The 24,006-nt window shown below is 35.7% G+C and overlaps 1 protein-coding gene across 1 annotated transcript; it reads right to left on the bottom strand.

Moving 5' to 3' along the window:
- Nucleotides 1-1,321: 1,321 nt before the first annotated feature.
- On the bottom strand, nucleotides 1,322-19,178 carry ACADSB (acyl-CoA dehydrogenase short/branched chain). The gene is made up of 10 exons (XM_085299094.1): nucleotides 19,016-19,178; nucleotides 18,141-18,241; nucleotides 17,095-17,301; nucleotides 16,477-16,647; nucleotides 14,006-14,131; nucleotides 13,504-13,596; nucleotides 9,560-9,649; nucleotides 7,941-8,078; nucleotides 7,173-7,272; nucleotides 1,322-6,517 (listed from the first exon to the last, which is right to left on the bottom strand). Exons 1-10 carry the CDS (start codon nucleotides 19,095-19,097, stop codon nucleotides 6,447-6,449), a joined length of 1,179 nt encoding a protein of 392 aa, XP_085155220.1. The 5' UTR covers nucleotides 19,098-19,178; the 3' UTR covers nucleotides 1,322-6,446.
- Between the last annotated feature and the right edge of the window lie 4,828 nt (nucleotides 19,179-24,006).

Here is a 24,006-nt window from a genome sequence, read left to right as displayed (position 1 = left end):
ATTGTATTTTACTTTGGACCTTGGAAATTGTAAATCCTCAATGATAGTCAAATATATTTTATGACAAATAGTTTCCTTCATCTAGCTTTTATGATTCAAGCAACAAGTAAAATAACCTGGTATATGAATCAATTATTTACATTGCCTGGATTAAACTGAGAATTACTTTCTTTTTAAAGCCTGTCTGGATAAGCAAAGTAAAACAAAGTAATTTGGAATTTAAGAAGTGGACATAACATAGTTTGTATTTGATAAAGATAATATAATGGAACATAAGTAATTTTTTTTGAGCATKAGGAAAACAAGAATACAAACATAAAAACAGTCTGAAGACTTATCTTATAACCATCTTCTAGTACATAATGGGGAATCATTTTCAAAGTTCAAAAATCCCTGAGGCACCTAGYTCATGTCTTTTTAAAATGTAACATCTTCATGTGTTTCGGTACTATCAAAACTGAATGATTTCTCTGACTACACTGGAAAAAAAAAAATCAACACTCTGCATTTAATTCACATCTTTAGGAAAAGTTTAGCGAACAGCAAAATCTTGCAGTATGCCCTGAAAACAATTCAGGCCAGGATTATCTGAGAAGCTTGCAGCAAACTTAACCYGAAGAAAATGATGATCTGCAGATTATTTTGTTGATCTGCTACGTCATTCATTATTCAAAAATCCTTAGCTGAACCTTCATATGGAAAGGCAGCAGAGAACCCTGCAACSAGAAAAACGCCAGCTCTGGATGTATGTATCAGAGTTTCTTCTTTCCTATGAAGCAGAGAGTCAGAGTACTGCAGGCTTCACACTGCAAACTTTTTCAAAACCAAAAGAACCAAATTTACTCAGCCCAGAGAGACATGGGATACAAATCAAACACGAATTGATCATATCGCAGCTCAGCTCTTCTCTCTGTCCTATTAACATCAGGAAAAATAGTTGTACCATTGATGGAAAAATTTAAGATATTTCTTGATCTGCTAATTTGCATTTGGCCCTAAAAAACGTTCCAGCTCTTTACACCAATGAGCACTTTCCCATTATGACCCTTTAGACATCTTACAGATGAAGCTAGCCTAATTTTAAGTCCTGCTAATATCTGCAAGTTGACATTTCTTCTTTGTTAAACATATCAAAAGCAGTCCCGCCTTATCTGTTGATTTATAACAGACATTTTAAAACTGTCAAACTGTGACAATGGTTTGTGTCACATTTCAAGCAGACTGTAAGCAGGCCTTCAGTTCTGCTGGCTAGATTAGAATTCACTTTTCAGTTCATACATGCTAATTTCCTGGTCAGGCAACCCACAAATAAACAAGCTAGCAATGTGAAAGTTAAGGATTTATTGCTGTATTTTAGGTTTTCCTGCTACTCTTAGGATTTCTTCCTTCACAGCATCACGCAAAATAGCAGTTACAGCTTGTAATAGTTTTTCTTTCTCCAGATAGCCCACAAAATTTTTCATTAAATTGTTTGTCCAGATGTTTAAAAAATCCCCATTGCATACATTTGATAATGAGTTCTTCTGAAACCACTGGTTACTTGGCTACTTATCTCTGAAAATAGAGATACTGTTTTCTGTTTGGGAGGAAGGCTTGTTTTTTGTCAGAGTATTTAGCAAAGTCAATGAGATTTCTTTATGTGCATAGTCCTCTAGTATTAGTATCAATGTAGCTAAGACGACACTTAGAGGAAGAACAGTTTCACGAAGATGTAAATCCATTTGATCCTGAAAAAGAGAATAATATACAAGAATGCTACGGCTGCCTGTTGAGACTTTATATCTTTATTTCTATTTAAAAAAATGCTTTGTAAGATTTTTTTTTTACTAGAAAAAATGTAACATTGCACATTGCACATTTTTTAGAACTTTAACATACCAACGATCAGTTAACATTCGAACACTCTGATTTATGAAATATGCTATTAGGAAACACACTGGCTAGTTCTGGTAACTTAATGTGTTACAGAGACATTACACATAAACAGAGTATTTTTAGAGGATAATCAATGTCAAGACTTCAAAGCAGCTTAATAATGTCTCTGGTATCAGATGAGAAACCACCCTCAATGCTGCAAAGCTGGACTTTGTTTTGACTGATTTTAAAATTGGCCTATTTTTATAATTCCTATTTGTTAGTCTAGGGCTCTGGATTAATTATGCATTGATACTTGACTGTGTATAGTTTCAAAATGTACTTAGCAAGAATGGTTAGAAGCAAACCAACAATGTACTTGCTTCCTGCTCATCCTGTGCATACAGTTGACCGTGTTACTTAGCTCTAGGCAGCTAAGTGCAGGACAGTTAAGAATTCCAGCCATTCCACTTCACCTAGATCTAGAATTACATCTCAAACACAAGGACATTTCTTTGGAAAACACTCTACAACTACAGTAACTCAAAATAACAAATAACAAATCATGTGAGAATTCCTTGGGAATCATGTAATATATATTCATCTTCCCTTCAACTCCCATTTGATCTGTGCCTCCTTCAATAGTTTGTATAGAAATAACGTAACAGGTAAGTATTTATGAAGTATTTGTGGTATTTGTTAACCATTTTCATGTAACTCTCCTATAAGAAGATTTATCACATTGGTGCAGTAAATATACTTTGGRGTAAAGGAGAAATGTTTTTTCAATTCTCACATATTCAATCAACAAGCTCAAAGTCAGACAGCTTCTTGAGAACCAGACTGCATTTCAAACCAGATTGCATTTCAAATTGAGATTCTCTTGGTATGAAGAACTCGAAATGGTCTCTCACCAAGATTTCCAAATGGACATGTAATGTAATTCCAAATGCAATACATTAATTGGAACATTCTTTAAATAGTAAAAGGCTCACAAAGAGCAAGTCTTTTTCTGTAAATCTCTGGAAAATAAATGGAAAAATGTAAAACTGTTCTCCTATGAATCTTCTAATTTAGCACATCAGCAGCTCCTACTTCCTTAGGTACTTCCTCTATTGTAGTGTAGTACTCAAACAATAGTGTTCTCAACTTAATTAGATCATTGCACCATCTAATGAAAATAATTCATTAGTTCATCATATCCAACTAATTTATATTTTTCTTAATTTCATTCTACTGTTCTTTTGCTCTACTTGTCGGACAATGTAAAATTCTCTCCAGTTACTTGAAATGCACTAAATCACGTAACTGTGTTATTTTTCAGTATTGAGGTTTGCAATGGTGACCACAAGGCCAACCCAAAGCTCCTTCATTTTTCTTGTCTAAGCTGAAAACTTTTTATCAATATCTTTAAATAGCTTATATGTTTTATACTTCACATAAGACTTCTCTAAAAATCTTGATATGGRAAAAAAAAGAAAAAAGAACAAACATCACCACAGAAAATATCACATAAAATGCTCTATTTGAGTAATTTCCATGCAGCAATTAAACCCTGCTATGCAAATCTGTCTCAGAGCTTTACCATGAACCAGAACAGTACTTAAAAAAAAAATCTGTTCATTGTGTCCCATATGAAAAAAGCACAAAATCTGGGACAAGATTTAAAATTATTAGAGAACTTCAGCTGACACACACTACTAGCATTGCATTTAGCCAAATACCGAATGCAGGCACTTTTTTTATACATTCTCAATACATGTCATTTTTTCTAACCAGAAAAGAACAATTGTAACCTTCTATTACTGAAGATGTTCCAGTGCAATAGATTAGATTGACTGGGTTGAGTGAGGCATAAAAAGGGAAAAACTAAATACAATAAACACAGTGCTTGCATAAAATAGATYTAAGTCCTGTCATCATCACTGAAAGCTTTGTAACATTCACAATACCACCTCTGTAGCCCTACAATCTACCAACCACCATGGACAGTCCTAAGCCTATCAGTGCCAAATGTAGAAGTGTGATTTATGACAATCCATGATGCTTTTTCCAGTGGAACTCAGTRGTTACAATTCATACATGCCTATTTCTCCACAGAACTTCGTAGACAAGCACCAAATATAATGCAYACATTTCTTTCAGAAGATATTGTGCACTTACAGAACACAGCATATGTAACCAAGAGACACAAAACATTCACAGCTATAAAACTGATCAAATCATTGGCCTTCCTTTTATAAGATGAACTGTTAATTAGCTGACAAGGCTATTCAGGTGGTCTCCTGGAGTATAGCATGCAATTTATGTTTGCAGGAAATCACACTATTTTGATTTGTTCAGAGTATTTTTTTAAAAAATGCTTTCCTGAGAGTTCTACAAAAAGAGATAGCCCTTTTACATAACCCTGGACAGCCAGCTTTTAGCAGTCCTTCAGGGAGCTCAGTACTTTTCTCCATAAAACTTGATCCATAACAGGTTTGCTTTTAGCACTGTGTTAACTCAGGTGAGTAATGCCACTCACTTACTTCCCAGACTCATGCAAAACCCCAGAAGCCAGGCTAAGACAGYATATCAAACTAGGAGGCCCATTAAACAGTATGAATCAAAAATCTGATCTCAATATTGACACTCATGTTAGCAAAGCAGGCTAAACTGTCRTTAAGGACTGCCTCTCATATTAATATACTCATATTCTTCAATATAACAAACATTTTGTAGCTTGGTTATACTCACTTTAGACTCACATGTAGAGCATTTTGAGTAGAATAATTATAGTTAGCTGTTGCAGTGAATGTAGTCTTCATACTAGTCTAATAATATCCTCAGGGGCTGTGTTCAGCTGAAAGCAAGTCTGCAAGCAACCTAAAATGCATTTTTAATACAGCTAGAAGAAACCTTCAAATATCATCTAGTCTATYCTTCTACTCCTGTATTTTGCAAATCTCCAAGTTATTGATCAAAAATATGGAWGGTACTTGCTTCTTAGGCATAAGGATAATTACAACATTAATCCTTTGCCTATCAACAGGCAAAGTGGGTGTGTGGGGGAGTCATTCACTAAAGTAGTTACTTCCTTTTTAGGCTGACAGCAAGTTAGAAAACAATTTACAAATTTAATGGTGCTTTCCCGTCTTGCTTGTTTCTTTGTATAGTATTACACACTGCAATCTGCTTGTTTCACTCAACATGCATCATACTAGTTAAATCTCATTTTTCCTAGCTTAACTAGAAAATCTTTTGGGAGCTTCAGACTCCCTATTCCTATCCCTTCAGCCTAAGCCCTATTCAAAGTGAAGCATCAGTGATGTAAAGCAAAGCAAAGCATCAGTAAAGTAAGCTTTAAAAATTAGATTCTTCTAAATTGGCCAAAACACAACTCTTCTTTCCACCAAAACACTTGAACAAATTCTCATTACCAGCGTTATTTTTTCAGCTACTAAGTTTTCAGTCTCTTGATTCTTAGTTTATTAGCTCTCCAACGCTGAGGAGACTWCTTTGGTAAACGAAATACTTCTAACATAGTAGTAGAGTAAACAGAGAGGGACATAAAACAAATACTCTTGGAAAAATATTGTGTGTGTGCATATACACACATACATATATAAAAAATTCTCTCTTTTCTCCTCAAAAGGGGAAAGGATATCTCAAATGGAGAAACACTCTTCTCTCCTTGTAGAGAACTATTGACTTCCATGAGAGAGTTTTCTCAGTTGCAAATTAACTAACGCTCACTTAAATCCTCAGGGTTTTTCTATGTAAAATGCATTGAACATGGAAAAGCTACTGTGAGGTGGTATTACAGAATTCCTATTACTTCCCTTATATCTTTGTCTTGCAAAACTACTAGGTCTTTTTTAACCCCGTTTCACAGAGATTTCAACTCAACCTTTTATAAAAGGAGAACTGTAAACAGCCCCTTAGATTAAAACCCTTAACAGTTGAAGAAGGCTGGAAAGGGTGGTAGATATTATCTACCATTCATACTACAAATTGGGGCTGGAAGGGCTTAATTACCAAGATATACTTAAGAATACACTAAGGGCTGCTATAAAAATTACTTCAATTACAGCAACTCCATAGGAATCGCTCAGCCAGGAAGAGAGGAAACCATCACTTCTATTTCCACACACCTCTCCTTGCACCGCCTGCTAATATGGGGTATCAAGAACAAACAGCAGCTCTACTACACTTCTAGAATCTTTTTTTCTCCCAGGCAGCTTAACACATCCTTTTGCATCAGGCAAAAAWTTGCTTCTTTTGTTTTTGTTTTGAAATCTCAGAATTGAGATACACTGTAAAGTCTAAAGTAATTAATTTAAATCAGTGTACTATATAGAAGGTTGTCAGAAGATATACAATTACATATTTTTATCATGATTTGGAATTGAAWATGGAATTCCATGATTTCACACAAACTACTCTCTATCAAGAAATGTAAATTCATGGTTTTCCTTATGATTTCATCAATGACAACGTATTTTTGGTTATTTTATAATTATTTGGTAATTTTATAATTACAGGTAAATGTAAAAYTCAAGATTAATGTTCAGTGGAATAATTTCTGTAACAGTCAAGAAGTCCTTATGGTTTCAGTACTCCTGTGCTAAGCTTTTTGCAATGGTGCTCAACTGGATATTTGAAGTTCCTTCATATATTGTACCTGAAATCAGAAGAATATAAATTAGAAGAATATAAAATGGCAGTGAATATATGAAGAAAGATCAAGCTCTTGTTCTAACATTCCAGTTAGAACACTTACAATTATGAAGATTTGGTGAGCAAGTTTTGGGAGCAGAATTAATATTTACATAAACTAATATTTTAATATTTTATTGTCCACAAGAGTGAAAATCCTTTTCTGCTGGTAAAACTGAATAGCAAGAAATTCTCCTGAAAATCAATTCCTAAATAACCAATAAAAATTAAGTATTTTTAAATGATATCAGCAATAAAAGTAAAGGATAATACTGTTGGAAATGTCACATGACTAGGTCTAGGAATTAGACTTGTAAATAAGGAAATCTTGAAAATAGAACTCCACACAGATACCCTCTTTAGCTTAATGAGCTGAATTTTCAATTTTTTCTATGAAACAGGACAAAATGTGCATCTGTGTATTAGATATATCTAATCAAACATTTTAGTTAGGCCTTATACTTAAAGTTTTACCTCCTTATAGCTAAACGTTTAAATCAGTCCTGATTATAGTGTCAAGCGAAAAATATCTTTAAGTAATAATGAAAAAAACAGCCTGTCATTCAAGCCCAAACTTGAGTAATGCTACAAGAAATATTGAGTAAAAACATGTGACYCACCTATCTTGCAATCACGGTAATATTTTTCAATTGGATAATCTTTCGTGAATCCAACACCACCCATCCATTCAACACATCTACTAGTCGTCAGTGTTGCAACCTATGAAAARTGAGTTTCACAGTTAAAAGTATCAGCATTTAACTTCACACAGGTAGTAGCAGACTTTATTCTTTGAAGCTATTTAAACCAAAACAGTAATTGAAGTAGTAACTAGAAAAGTGGACTTTTTTTTATGTAAGTTATTTTAGAACACAAATAATATGCTAATACATCATATACAAATAAGAATCATTCTCATGTCACTCACCTGAGGACATGTAGAATTCACTGTTATTCCAATAGTTCATATTCTGTACTGACCATGAGTAGTAGTAGCAGTATTCAAAACAGCAACTGGAATGAGTGATCCTGTACACACCTGGTTTTGAATTCTATTAAGACTCACATTGTGACCAGAAGAGTTGACATGATTTCAAAACGACTTTTATCCATGCCATTGCCCTAACCACAAAGAGAATTCTGAGACAATGTAATCTCTGTGAATGAGTGAAAAATGCTAATTTACTTTTTTTTTTTCTAACGTTGTTTGATTTTTCAAAATTTTATTTAGGAGCTTGAGCAGTTTATTCTTCAGTAGCCTGCTTTACACTCCCTATTGAACTGAGAGTGAGAAACAAGATAAAAGTACATCCACAAATTTCACAGCAAAATATGAATTCAAATCCATTCAGTCTGTAACAGAAGCAACAAATAAACYTTTAAGTTACCTCAGCAGCATAGTATTTGGCCATGCTTGCCTCCTTTATGAATGGCCTTCCTGCTTCTGCAAGCCGAGCTGCATTGTAGGTCAACAACCTTGCAGCTTCCAATTGTGTGGCCACATGAGCTATCTGATGTTGCATCCCCTGTAATAAGCAGGCCGCAAGTCAGACAGACTAGTATTTAATTGGAGCTTCTAGCAAAATCATTGCTCTCAAAGGAACATACCTATACTCTAAAATAACAAAGTTGCAGATGGACTAGTAATTCCATGTGCCTCTGCATCTATATCGTAGTYGGGAAAAACTGAGCCGAAGTCCTTTTTAGGAACTGCACTCCCATGCTTTCCTTCCCTCTTCTTGTATTCAGGAGTACTGGGGAACTTCTTGCCTAGACAATCTATCTTGGCTAGGTAAGAGGGTGTAACATGAACCTAACTGCCTTCATGAACATCAAGGAAAACTTCAGCCAAATTTGTTTGTTTATTTTGCAGCTATCTATTGAGAAAATTCTTATGTTAAAAAGTCTAGTTCCCTGAGGAAGCTTAACACAGAAAGACTCAAAGAAAAGGCCCCCTTTGAAGAAACTAACAAGGGGAGTGGGGATGGAACTAGCAAGRGGACAACTATTTCTTCCCCGGCCCCATAACCATGAGAGAAGATTTAGGACTAGCATAGAAGTATAGAGGACATGACTGGTGAAYGGGCTCACAGGGAAGAGAGAGGTGATGGAGCTCACTTCTGAATGGTAGGTATTATAGAAGATAGGTTTATGTAAAAAGATCCAAACATTAAGATGATTGAAAATGAACATTTAGAGGTCCAACTTGCTCCTAAATACAATGAAAATTTTCATCTTACTAGAATTTACCCAACATTATCATTGCTCCCTAAAATTTGCAAAAATACATATGTGGCTCAAAACAACAGAATTATTAGACAATTATAAATCCTATTTCCCATTCAAAAGACAGGGTTCCAATAATCTTCTAGTTATCTGTGGATGCTTCCTAAAATTTCTATAAATTAYGAGTAGTATTAATGTTCCTTCTCTTCAGCCAAGACGTAGGTTTCTTTTAACGAGGAAACTACTATAGTAATTGCAATTTATACATCTTCCTATATATCATTTTTGTAACAAAGAGTCTTTTTTCATTTTAAGATATAATCATGAAAACTAAATGTCTTTGTATAACACAGGAAATCTAATAATTCAATCRGTTTTCCTCATCTTTGTATTTTCTAATGTCTCCAGAAAAATACCTTCCCCTACCTCATGAAAAGGGTATAAACATTGACATATTCAACACACTGAGATTAAAAACAAAAGCAGTTCCATGCGTATATTTTCAAATGCAAATAATATATTATCAAACAAAAGATTTACATTAAATATGTACTGAAGTTTTAAATCTTTATATAGTATTTGCATAAACATACATATTTTACATGACAAATAAATGTTGATCCGAAATTTTTTGAACAACGCACAAATACTGAAGAGTAGAGACACAACACAAGATGAAGCACAAATTATGCCAATCGGATTACTTGTTGTACTGACTTCATACTGTGTGATAACTACTATTCTCTTGCAGAAAACTTCCCATATATCCACTGACAAATACCTGGAAATCAAAGACACTTTTGCCAAACTGGACTCTCTGCTTTGTATAGGGAATTGTATGGTCAAAACATCCCTGTGCCAATCCTAACATCTGCAAGAAACAAATAACATATTCAGCAAAAGGTTAGTTATCTGAATGCATCCAATGGAGATAGCAGTCATTCTTCTGGTCAGAGAGTYTGCCTTGCTAAAAAGCCTCATATTCAAGAGAAAAGTTAAGTTTTCTTCCTACCTAGAGATTATTAAAAATTACATAAAGCCAAAATATAATAAAAATTCTGTATAGAATCTCAAAAGCCAGAGTTTTAACAATTACTAGACTCACTGAGGTAAGTCATAACCAAAATAATTGTTTGAGGACTGAAGTCTATTCCATACTCCTGAAAGAAACCCTGTCATTAAAGGCAACAGATTTATAAAAACACCGTCTGTCTTTGAGTTATCGGTCAAATACAGTTTCTCAAGTATTAAATGTTTCTGGGAAAATTACACAGGAAAATGACTATAAACTGAATGCTACAGATATATGTTACATTATTAAAAGAAAGATGATTTGAAGGATTATTTAAAATTATTCTCACATTAAAAATAATTTCTCTTTTTATAGAAGATACCAGGATGTCAGAATCAGTAATTTATTTTAGAAGTTAGAGAATTAGTATAGTGAAAGAAGACGTAGCATTAGTTCTAGTATTTTCTGGAAAAAAAAACCACATTGACAGAATAATTTCAGAAGACCCACTGTCTTTCCACAAACTTTCCTCAGTCTAAGGAAAACAGCAGAACACATTTACTTACAAGGAACTGGAAGAACACAACAGTGAATTTTGTACAAGGCATCAACAGTAACTAAGAAGAAAACTTAATCTTCCTTAGTTGAGCTGGATCAAAATCATTGACCAAGGAATAAAAAGCTAGCTGTTGCAGTACTAGTACTCTGAACATGATGTCTCAAGTACGCAATGTTAACAGAATTCATCCTACCTAATACTCACATCTTGAATGTCATCAGTAAAAAGCCACAGTTTTTTCTTTAATAACACTCCATAATCCACTATTAATGCTAACAAGAATTAATGCTTGCCTCAGGATGAAGATATAATTATTTGAAAAGATCTTGGTTTTGTCTGTAAACATTTAAGTGCATTATACACTAATCCTGGAGGACRTGATCTGAGAAAAATACATGCTAACATTTATAAAGAAACTAACTTACATCTATGTTGTTCCCAATTTGTCAGCATTAAACAAGCATTATGAAATCTGTGAAGCATACTAGARGTTTTACAACTTTGAAAATACCGAATTTTGAGAAGCATATTACAATGCAAAGAACACAGTAAAGAAAGGATGCTGCCTTTCATATAGCTTGGRATATATCACTGGTAGTAAATAAAATCAGCTGATTTAATTTCATAACTACCTATCCATCTGGAGGCATTCTTTCTAACTAGTTTCTTCATAAGAGAAACAAAAAATAGAAAATTACATCAAGGGAAACATAAAATAAGGAAAGAATAAAAAGGAAATGAATGACATGAACTAAAGGAAAAAAATAGTAGTAAGTAGTTAAATTGGAATCTCAAAACTTTTCCAAGCCATGAYAGGATACTAGAGCATGACAGTCTGCTCTGTCATCAAGCAGCTTACGTCAATTTACTTTTAATGATGTTCAATAGTATGTATATATACACACACACATATATATATTTTGCTAGTGTGACTTTGACGGAACTCAGATACATAAATAGACCATAACCCCTGGGTAACTTCAGAGCTACTGAGCTGTAAGRTCACTCTTAAGGAGTCTCCCAGCTCAATTCAAGGGCTGGAGAAAAGAAGAAAAAAAGCAGAAAGAGAAAAAAGAAGTTGAGCCGTTTAGCCAGGTGGATGAGCCTGGTGCACTGCTGCATCACTCCCTAATAGTTTAAGGTTCTTAAAAAGGGAAATGAACATAAAGAAGTAATATAGTACACCACAGATTAGCTGTACTATCAGATTTGATATGTAGAGATGACATGTAGAGATGAGCTAAGTATACCAACTTCAGCATCTATAATAATAGAACTACTTTGCACTAGAACTAACTGAAACCTTTTTCACAGCTGCAATTATATTTTTAAGATGTTAACTGTCTTTAAACTATTACTCCTGCAAAACTAAATTCAGTACTATAGGGCTTTAGAACTGCCATTCTTGCTCATTCAAGCACATTTCATTTGAAGGTGCCAACAAAAGTAGTAACTAAAATATAACAACTACTTGACCTTAACTTTTAATGAGGTTATAAGTGTAACTTGGAGTAATTAGAGTAAAATACAGATCATGTATTTTACTGCCAGAGTATCTAGATTATTTATATCTCCAGGAACAATGTGTCCCATGGCTCCAGTTTTTAAATGCCATATCAAACAAAGTTTAATCACAGATAATCTTTAAAAAGGATGGAAAAGCCAATCCATTTAGTAGCATAGCATACTGCTGTGTGGAAAGCCTAAACTTCAGGATGACCTGTTACTCCTGGGCTGTTTGCAGGCCTGGGTAAAAGATAAGGGAGAAYAATAGTACAGAAAGATTACATCTATTATAGCACAACATAATCCACAACAAAATAAAAATAAAAAATAGAGACATTTATTAATTGCATCTACTTTTAGAGGTAAATTGAAAATACAATAGTTTATGGCAAGTTTTCACATTGCTGAATCCAGATTCCTGAAACAAACTGTAGTTTGAGATCCAACTGTAGTTTACAGAAAATACAGTATTTTTAAATAACTCAAAGGTCCACAAACACTTTCCCCAAAGATGCCATAATATATTATTTTCAAGCACAGCAATGAACTAGAAAATTTTGATATTAAAAATTCATRTTTATTTTGTGATTTTAAAATAAGTTACAGAGCATAAGATCTCATTTGACTATCCCAAACAATTATGGCTAGAAGCATTACTATGCTTCTCAGTACATTATATTTTCCAAAGAGTTAGTTTTCTAGAACATAATAGAAGAACATTGATATACTTCAGTAGTAGTAGGTAACCAAAGGCAAACTAATTGCCTTTAATGTTTCTTAAATCTACTGCTCATGTCACTAAATGAGAATTTTGCCATTTATCGTTTCAGTATGTCGCTGTAACTTAGGTACAGGAATAGTGACATCTAGTGGCAATAGAGTTTTTCATGAAGTACTTTCTAAATATTTACTCTTTAAGACTTTCAATACTTTGTAGGTTTCAGCCCAAATTCAAAATCCTATAATGACTGCATTCAGTATTAAACAGTCATAGAATCATAGAATCAGTAAGGTTGGAAGCGACCTCTGGAGATCATCTAGTCCAACCCTCCTGCTCAGCAGGGTCACCTAGAGTACGGTAGACAGGGTTACAGCCAGGCGGGCCTTGAAGATCTCCAGAGGAGACTCCACAACCTCTCTGGGCAACCTGGTCCAGGGCTCCGTCACTCTCACAGGGAAGAAATTCCCCCTCACGCTCAGGCAGAACTTCCTGCGCTTCAATTTCTGTCATTGCCTCTTGTCCTGTCACATGGGACAACTGAAACGAGTTTGTCCCCGTCCCCTTGACACCCTCCCTTCAGGTACTTGTACACATTGACAAGATCCCCCTCTCAGTCKTCTCTTCCCCAGGCTGAAGAGGCCCAGCTCTCTCAGCCGTTCCTCGTAGGGCAGGTGCTCCAGCCCTCTGATCATCCTTGCAGCCCTACGCTGGACTCTCTCCAGTAGCTCCATGTCTCTCTTGTCCTGGGGAGCCAAGAACTGGACGCAGTACTTGAGATGAGGCCTCCCCAGGGCTGAGTAGAGGGGCAGGATCACCTCCCTCGACCTGCTGGCAACACTCTTCCTAATGCACCCCAGGACACCATTGGCCTTCCTGGCCACAAGGGCACATTGCTGGCTCATGGTCAATTTGTCATCCAGTACCCACCTGTGCAGCAATACCTATTCTTCCGCAATTTAGCATTCCAATTGCATACTTATAGCCTTGCCCAACCTGTCCCAGGATATTGGTCTCGGGAACCTACAGAATAAAACCACTCGGTTATTCTTATTCTATTCAGCTTTGCAACTGCTAGCAGGTTTCACAGATGAATCAAACGTTCCTCATAAATGAAGGCATAAAATATATAAGACATTTAATTCTGTATATGATCAGAACCTTCTCCAATATGAATTATTATAAACTGATAATTAACTATTCAGAATTAATTCACRAGTCAAAAACTGTATCAAAATTTAAGAAATTCAATCCCTCTCWGATCTTTTGTGAAAGAATGGGGAGGAAAGTCACGTAAAGGCAAATACTCAGTATGCTTATAGAAAAAAAAAAAATAATAAAATCAGGTATTTACTTAACATTCTTTTCTTACATATGGCCATACTCAAATTATGCACAAACTATGTTTCAACAGCTAAATAACTTACCATACCTTAACATTTTCAAATGTTACTGGGCAGGTAGAGGATGCTCTAATTCCAAGCTTATTCTCCTTCTTCCCCACCTGTAGTCCTTCTGTGTTGCGATCTACTATGAAGCATGTAATTCCCTTGTATCCCTAAGATGAATTAAAAAATAATCAAAAACTTTAAAAAAAACAGTATCAGCAAATGGGGTCCAAATACCTCATTCCAATACTGAAATTTACACTTGCTTAATATTACATTACTAAATAAAGCACTGGTACCATCACCTGTTCCCTCTATGTGGACTAATTATAGCTTAACAAAGGCCAAAGTATACCATTCTATATTAAAAAAAAAAGTAATGGGAAAAATACAATAAAAATAACCTTAAAAGTTCTCATAAGACTAGAGACTGAAACTACAAAAAAAAAAAAAAAAAAAGATGGCACCTATCTTTTATAGTGCCTATCTATACAGGAAGTCTCTGGGAAAGCGAGTCAGAGCTGTGCACTGAAGCTACTGCTTGCTGTTGGAATATGTCGCAGTTAAATGAAGGACTGCAAGTAAACAGAGGATGTCTTTAGGCTGACGTGGTCAGCTGAATAATGGCCCTACCGCCATCAGTCACATGAGTCTACGGGATGCAAGATTTTACTTAAGCCCAATTACTTCAGGTATACTTCTCACAGAGGCCTGCAAACAACATACATTTCCTTTGGAGTTTGTCCAAACTATGAGCACTCCCTACCAAGACTGACATCACTGGGAACTGCATTTGAATATTCAGAGTGTTATATCCTAATAAGTATTATAAAAGATGTAAGTGGACACCAGAATTAAAGGGCACATTCTCCATGTGCTTCTGGTCTGTAGAACATGACTAGTACTGTATTTTTACACCAGAGAGGTTGTGGGGAAAATATTTAATAAAGCACTGAAGTTATTATGATTTTTTTTTTTTATGAAAAAGCTCAAAGAGTTAATAATTTGATATTCAGTTCATGATTTAGACAGGACACGAAAAGCACATGACAACACAGATTGTATAGCTAGTCTAAATTCTGGCATCTTCTAAGCACAGGCTTAAAATATTCACATCTCTGAAGTCTTTTAAAATAGGTTCTTGCAATACAGTACAGTGATTCCCAAACCGCTAAGCTGACCTCATAGTGGTTTCTTTCTCCCTTCATTTATTGTTACTCTCTCTTCTCTCTCCTTTTCTCACTCATTCACATTTCTCAGCAATCCCTTCCCCTACCCCCAAAACACCACATCTCTTAACACAACGGCCACAAGACAAACAGATGCGAGGTGTTCCTGGCCATGGTCCCATCTCCTTCTGTCCCTAGCAGAGCAGTTCCTCTCATTAGAGGGTGACAGAGGAAGTAAAAGTGCTGTGATTCTTGTAGAAGGGTTGTCTCTTATTAAAGGTGAGCCTGCTGTTTCTTCTGCCCTTACCACCTTAATGACAAACTGTCTCACCAACTGGGAGCTGCTAGTGTAGAGTGTATATTTCAATATACAACTCCACAGTGGTCTGTTCTTTCATTTATATCTATGTCAACTGTTACTTAAACTTCAAGCAACATCAACTTTTAATCTCCTTCTTGCATATTTAAACATAAAAGAAAATTTATAACTTTTAAGATAAATACTTATCACACATTTTTGTAAAATGTTATATTAAAGAAACAATTCCAGATTAGGCAATGATCAGTAGTTGATGAATATGGACACTGTATTACTAAATCTATTTTCAGTTTATGTAGAACTCAAATCACCCGTCTGCTTTTAAACAAACAAATTCAAATTCAGAAAGAAAACRACAGGATGCTCAACTGTTCCACTGAGTAAAAGAAAAACAACTTCCTTTTCATTAGTTAAGACTTTGAAACTTAAAAATAAGTATCTTCAAGTTAAACTTTTAAAAAGGAGATACTGAAAGTTTAAAAAAAAACAAAAGTAAGCAATTTAGTTTTGTATTTGATTATTGCTCTTCTGTTCTGGTATAGTGCATTTTAAAGTCTGCAGTTCACTCTTTTGAATCTTTACTACCTATATCCAAGTTGGTATGTGATGAAACATGAATGTTCAGCTTTGTGTTTTGTTACATAAACATACTTTACTGTTACACACGTGTTAATTTTTCATTGCATGTAGCCTAAGTTCTAGTTCACCTTCTAATAACAGTAATGTGCCAGTTAAGTCAGAAACGTCAGAAGGACTTAGACTGTCTGTTCTTTGGTGACCCAGGATAACACCAGTGCTTGCTGTGCTCTTCGCTGTGCAATTAAGATTCTGTCATTTTTATTTTAGCGGGAGAAATTTATTGAACTGTGCAGCAGGTTCCCCCTTTAAAAAYATTTCTCAACAAAATGTTTTTTTCAGCTACGAAAAGGTGCAAAGAATAYCAACCTTTAGTACCAGATTATTTATACAAATACAGTAATATATTACCAGCTGTCACTGAAAATACAACTATTCCTTAGGAAATTACCAAAGCAGGATCTGTATTTGCCATTACAAAGAAAACTCCTGCATGTTCTGCAAAGCTAATCCACATCTTTGAGCCGTTGATGATATAGTAGTCTCCCTTCTTTTCGGCCCGGGTCTTCAAAGAAAATGCATCACTCCCAGATCCAACCTCCGAAAGACAGAAACTGCCTATCTATCAATTGAAGAGAAAAAATAATTTTACTTGTTATTGTATACATTGGCAAATGTAACTAGCTTTGAAAGGAAAATAATTATAAACAAGCATAAGCCTGTTAAATTAAAATATTTTAACTTAAACATCAAAGTAACTAAGTTACAGGTGTGGAGATAAAGAATATAAACACTGTGTAGTTACAAGCATCTCAAAATCAACTGCTTTAAAGTTCTTTTCCACAGTAAATTAAATTAAAATGAAACTAATGAGTGCCTTTCCACTTTTTAACCTTTCAGCTACTAATGACCAGGAGATATCTATACCACCACAGATTTCATCTCTAGGAAGAGTTTCAAAATTTATATATAAAGATATTTCTAATCTTGCAGTTGACCACTTAATCATTAACATTACATAACTATTTAAAACTATATTATAATTTAGTAAAGTGAGACTTTAACTCACCATATCTTTAGCCACTCTGGGCAAGTAATTTCTCTTTTGTTCTTCTGTTCCATATACAGTGAACAACTTATTAGTTAGTGTATTTTGGAGTTCACATAGAAGAGCTACAGCTGGATCAACTTTGGCAAGTTCTTCTACTACCAATATGGTTGAAAAAAATGAAGCTCTAGTTCCTCCATATTCTTCCTCAAGCTCAATACTCATCAGCTAAGAGTGAAAATACAGCAATTTTTCTTGTTAGTTCTTGTCAATACCTTCTTAGCCCAAGCTGATACTAAAGACAAGAGATTAAGACAAACCACAAAATATAACTATTTCCAGACCCTTGCCTAAAAGGCCTATTTTTCTTCAATTCCCTTAAAAAAAAAGTAACAAACTAACAATTCCTCACAGAAGTTGACAGTTAATTCATGCAAGAAAAAGAATTAACATGTGCAGTAGACAGGCCAATCACCAGCCTAATTAATCTGATTACATTTTCTGTAACAATTGTAACGTCTAATTGCAGTGGAACAACTGCAATAAGTCTTATACTTAGAATTTTCATTGCATAAAATGACATTCTAAACACATACATTAAGTTTCATAGTAGAAAAGACCAAGATTTAGTTCCAATTCATTCCAAGAATGATCAATTGGTTGTCTGCAATAACTGGCTGCCCAATTAGCACATAGAGGACTCCTGGTACCCCTCTCCAGCAACATTATTACCAGAGTCATGCCAGTTCTAGGATTCTTTACAATTATGCTTATCTATGAAAAAAAGAGAGGAAAAGATAGAGAACTCAAAAATAAGATTAAGAATGTGGTACAGGCACAGAAGAGATGGATGGAATATTACAGTAAAAGAGAGAGTAATAATACAGTAGAGAAGAAGAGAAAGGTTACCCTGCTGTTGATAATTCCACAACTTTTAATGACTCATCAGTTCATTTGAATCATATACCTCAATCTTTTCATCTGAAAAAATCTGAAAAGTGCACAGCTATAAATCTATAYTAACAATGTCATTTTCTGGCTAAAAGATTAAGTAAAAGTGTGCAGACCCCTTGTTCAAACAATCCCTTTATTACAGATTCTTCCATTTTYGAATTCTCATCCATTTTTTTCACCAGAGGTGCAACTCGTTCCTGAGCAAATTTTTTCACTGTAATGAAGAGAAGAAAGAAAGAAAGAGTAAAAGTATTCTAAAACTCCACTTGASGATCAATATAACAGCAATGCAGTATTTCTGACAGGTTAGGTATATTATTCCTTGAGTCTCCCAGACAACTACTTTGAAGGCCCAGAAGCTGCTCATGTAAAGCAGTGTATTGTGCCACAAAGCTCATTTATCAAAGTGTTTTCCAAACTCAGTTAGAAAACTCTGAAGTAACAAATACTGCTTATAGATTCAGAAACTTCAAAAGCATCTCAGCTACACTTTCCTGTGACATTAGTTGACCAAAAAAATGATAGAAAGTATTTCAAATATTCCACTTATTCTGTTAGCTGTATCTTTTTYCTTTATAAATTTAATCTGTGTTTAACAGAGATGGTCTCAGGCTTCAATGCATGCTATTTTGAGTGTACAAATTCTGTAGATAAGATCGATTTTGTTTAGTCTAAGCCTTTCATGAGCTCTTTCCCAGATATTCAGGCCCTCACTTTCCCCTTTTGCTTTCAAGATTCCTTCTGAAGTAGTCTCATATAGGCTTGACTACATTGCAAACTCTCTGATCACATCTGTCACTATACTGAGTGTACGTTAACTGCTCCAGTTGGCTTTCAGGATTTCAGTTCAGCTGAACCAGACATTTTGGAACAGACATGAGTCAATACCATCAAATATCACTTTTGCATTAATAATAGTTTTAAGAAATTAATATTTATTTATGTAAACTGTACTATGGCTTGGAATACAGAAAAAGAACATAGGTACCCATATTTTTTAGCATTGTCTCCTCTTCAGTGAATGTCTGAAGCGGAGCACAGACAACTCCATCACTGGCTAGATCTGGCATAAGTCCCGATTTGGAGGATCTAAAGACGCATGGAGAAGCCTTCCAAGAAGCCAAGTATGCCGGCACATTTCTTTTCAGCTGTTGACAACAAATACAGAACATTAGAACAGKTAACAGAAAACAGAATTTTTATCGCTCCAAGATCCGTGGACAGACGGTAATAAACACTTTTACCAATGTTTTTATTTGGTTATTGAACAGGAAATACAACTACAGCTGATTAATTTCAATGTTTCTGACTTCAACAGTTTTGAGAACATGCAACCCTCCCAACTGCACGCCAAAAGAAAGTATCTGTTCATTACTCCTCTTTTATCTGACATCTATTAACCCCAAACAATTGCTTTCTAGAACTTTGCTAACACTTACAATGTTATTCTACAAGAGATTTATAAACATTAATAGTTTCTCAGTCAATTCTAATATTTAGGGCAAATACTCTTGGTAATATTTTGTTTTACAGCTTCAAAAATCTGCTATGATATTCTTATTAGTAAGTGTATACTTCAGCAAAATTAATCTCTTTATTAACATGTATGATAAAAGTAAATGCAAACTAGATGTATGGGCGTCTTTACCTGTACAGAAGACCATTSAATTTTAAAAATAGATTAAGTTTTCTCCTTGATTTTCAAGGGCCAACAACTCATTTTTCAAGTAATCTAATTGTTCTTTTGCTGGATTATTAGTCTTCTGCTATGAAATGGCATAACTTTAWTATCATGGAGGATCCCTGCTGAGCAGGAGGTTGGACTAGATGATCTCCAGAGGTCCCTTCCAACCTTACTGAAGCTATGATTTTTATATCCAAACTCAGCACTTGATAATTTTCAGAGTAAGTATACATTTCACAAACCAAGTCCTGGCATATGATTATTTCTACATAGTTCATTGAAATCTTATCCATATAATAATTTAAGTTCTGAAGATAGTACTATGTAACTAATAATTAATGTATCAGCATACTAACTAATTTCATTGATTTATTTAAAAAGTACAGGACAGAACTGTAATTGAGCAAATTATACTTGAATTCAGCAGCCTCTCCCCACTCATGCACAACAATATCAAATAGTATCAAGAAGCAGAGGTTATCCAGTCAAGATAGTAGAGGTGCTACAGAGTAGTTTACCATATGGAGAATGGTGTTAAGCACATGTGGCTAGATACCACAAGTCACAACAATTAACAGAACAGATGGTGGCTTTTGGAAGCAAGTTACGTGGTTGTGGTTATGTGTGGTTGTGGATGGTGGTGGTTATTAGGTGGGTGGACATGCAGATAATGGGATAGATAACTGGTTTAGTATCTTGGGAAACTATAAATTTAATGTTCGAAGACTTAAGTTGGTAAAGCACACTTTGGAAAGCGACAAATCCTAGGTATAAAAATTAATTAATTTTTAAACTATAGAAAAATTTCTTTGGGTTTTAAAAAAGTTAATGTAACAAAAACAATCTGGCTCCACAAGTAACAGGCTTACAGAAGCTACAAAGCTTATTCTTGAAAAGYAATATTCAGAAGAGAAGCATAGATTTAGTGACTGCGATCTCAAAAGAGGCAAGAGAGAAAGATGTCTTTGCTCTCACAGCTCCCCAAACCCAACTTACCACGGCTCACTTCTAAAGACCACATCTCTGCTACAGATTTCTGTCCCTATTGCTACATCAGTCCAAAGCCCAGAGACACTCGGTTCCTGCCAAGACAACTGCTGACAGAAGTCCCTAACAGACACAGCTGTGCTGCCATAAAAATAACGTGTATGTGAGCATATTCCTGACAAAATACATTTTTACTAGCATGCACTTCTAATCCCACAGCAAGCACACTGACTGCACTGTAAACAGACTATTTAGCTCACAGAACACAGGGCATTTTGGCAACGTACACTATGATAGCATCCTCAAAAAATGGCAAGAACTTTGAGGTCAAGAACTCAAAATTCCTCTGATCCTTCTAATAATTCATTCTTTCACGTTGACTTTCAAATACTTGTCACGTCACTGACTTTAAAAAAAAAAGAAAGAAAGAAAAAAAAGATGTAAACAGACCTATGGACTCCTCTTGTCTTAGAGGCAAGATGTCCAAGTAAGGAAATTACAAAATCTTTAGCATAACCAGTCACAGATGAGCAAAAAAGAAAAAAAAAAGAAAAAAAAGAAAAAGAAGACGTTGTTATAGAGAACACAGATATTCCTACAAACATTCAAAGTTCATTTATATTCAGCCCTCCTGGCCACATAAAACAAATACTAACTAGCAGGGCTAGATTCAGCAATGCAAACTTTGGGTGATCAGTAGTAAACGCAATGCTTCAAATAAATAAATCCCAGTAATTGTGTTCTGGAAGCTATCAATCAGGAGTGAGACTGCATGCAGAACGTCTAAAGTAGGAAGTCAACACTCAGATGTGCAAGACTGGTAAAAATATTCACAAACACAAGCTTGTATTCTTGGAAAGCTTGAGAGGCAAAAATGTACATACACACACACACACACTTAATACAATGAGCTTCTTGAACAGTTACATGACTACAAATCACACGCACTTTGTGCTTTTTCTACCTTATTTCACGTACAAAGAGCATTTCTCTTTCATGCTGACAAAACTAATGATGAATCACACAGTATTCACCAATACTAATAAAAATGCACAACACCTTTTTAAGAATACACAACCTTTTGAAGCTGCAAGAATGGTACACTCTGCCGACAAATCAGTATCATTCAGACAACAACTGGTAACACTCTGGGCATCATCTATACTTTCCTGTGACAGCACTTGACACTTGGATGTAGAATTATCAAGCAAGCTGGTGAAACCACCACTAAATCTACACAGAGCACTTTGGACTGAACAAAGTAGGAAGTACAACCTTTTTTTTTGAGCAGATACTCCTGTTTGTATTGCTAACTGCTGAGTCTTATTTGCATGCAGAGAAAATAGGAAACTGTAGAGACTAAGTTCTGATTTTGGACATTCAGGTGAAGGAAGCCAGGTAAGCCCTTCATGACTCAAGGAGGCCTGAAAATCACTTTACTGGTGTGTGAGAGTCAAATATTATTAAATTAACTTGYATAGCTTCAAAAAGCTGTGTAAAGCTTTGCTATACATTTATATGAACACATTCTATTAATTTGATAAAATTGTGGGAATTGCTAATCCACTTTGTCCTATAAACTACTGCACAAACTTAATCTTTTTGAGCAGTAACAAAGTAGGTTGTAAATGTTTTTAGACAACGTAAAACTGAAGTGCAAAATGGTAACTCACAGAACCTAGTATGTATACTCTAAACAAATACCAATTTTCTAGTAAGACTGATTTAAAGGGAACCTCAGATACGCAGTGCTGAAAACATTGCAGAGATGTCTCCTCCCAGTTCTTCAACAAACATTTCCTCTTTTCCTTAGTTTTATGGTCCTAATTCAAACCATTTAGTAGCTCATATAAGAAATCTTCCCCTTCTCATATTTCCCTCAAGGATTCTGACACCACTCCAAGGCAAACAAGAGATGGAAATTGCTAGTTAACCATCACTAGACAAAAAAAGACAACTAAGAAAAAAAAACCCCAAAGATTTTTCTCATATGCTTTCGTTAAGACACAAAGTGGRACAGACTTRATTGCTGACATGTTCAGGGCAGCCAAGCACAGCAAGTACATGAGGCTACATCAGCTGAGGTGGCCTGCCAAATCCCTGGTTAGCAAGCAGAGGCACTGCACAGTAAACAGTTCAGTGCTTGTTACAGATTATGGCGATTATAGGAGGCCTATTGCCGGCAACAATGCCAAAGGTTTCGAGAAAGTTAGCATTTGAGTTCATTTCCCCCCTCCCTGCAGCAGAATCCACCTCCAGCTTGTCACTCCACCGAATAAGCTTTCAGGTGCAGGCACTTCCACCGTATCTCATTTGTGAGTAGCAGAACGAAGGCTTTTCTAAGCATACGTATTGCAAACACAGTTCAACAAATACTTGCTTGATATTGTACTGAGATTGTGCTAGAGGAACGTTCATAAGGAACGTTCATAAGGAACGTTCATAACAAGGCTACCTTGAAACGTCTTAAAAACAGTAGGATGATCCCATGCAGACAACATGGGTTTTTTTCATTGTTTAACCACAAATTTCTGTTAAAAGCCTCAAACCTACTGGCTTCTTTCTGCTTGTTTTACAACTTAACATGGGATTTTAATCGTAGTAGACTTGGTAGTAGTGCTAAGAAATAAATAAAAAAGGTTGCATCGGTCTGTTTTCCTAAGCTCCCTCTCTTTCCCTCAGTGACTTTCATTTCTGTACTTGTCCTAGATTTGGCTAGCTTCCAAAAAGTTCCTACTCTCAGGAGARCCTAGGGTCAGTTTTCCTTATTTCAGGTGCCACAACACATCCGAAGTCATTCTCGAGAAGCTCCCTGGCTAGCACCTCTCCTCATTCCGCACAGGGAAAGTAGCCGAGTGCCCCAGACCAAGACTTTCAGCCRTTTCCAGTGCCTCTCAATTACGAAAAACCATGTTGTGCCAGTTTTTTTTGCCTGTTTAGATAAGGAAAAACGTTTATAGCCAAGAGASTCCGCAGCCAGATTGCGCCCCTCTCCTCCCCCCCGGCACACTCCGGGTCTTCCAGTTACAGGCWGTTGCACAAGACTTGGAACCAACTTCTCTTAGCAGTAACTTAGTGCTACACGGCCACACAATAAACAAACAAACAAATAAAATAAAAAAAGGCAGAAGAGCAGCAAGAGTGGGAAAAGAGGCATTTCCCGTTTCCAACCCGCCYCCGCTCCGCGGAGAGCCGCGCCTGAGCCGCCCAGTCCCCCACGCACCGCGGCAAGCGGCCGCGGCGACTTCAACCAGCGGGCTCAGGGCAGAGGCGAGGCGGGTCCCCGGCGGCCCCCGCCCGCCCTCGGC

This window comes from Rhea americana, unplaced genomic scaffold (assembly GCF_003343005.1).
Source record: "Rhea americana isolate MKP2758 unplaced genomic scaffold, rheAme1 scaffold_145, whole genome shotgun sequence".
NCBI classification, from domain to species: domain Eukaryota; kingdom Metazoa; phylum Chordata; class Aves; order Rheiformes; family Rheidae; genus Rhea; species Rhea americana.
Note: the sequence above shows the minus strand (reverse complement) of the source record. Positions and strands in the feature narration are given on the sequence as shown.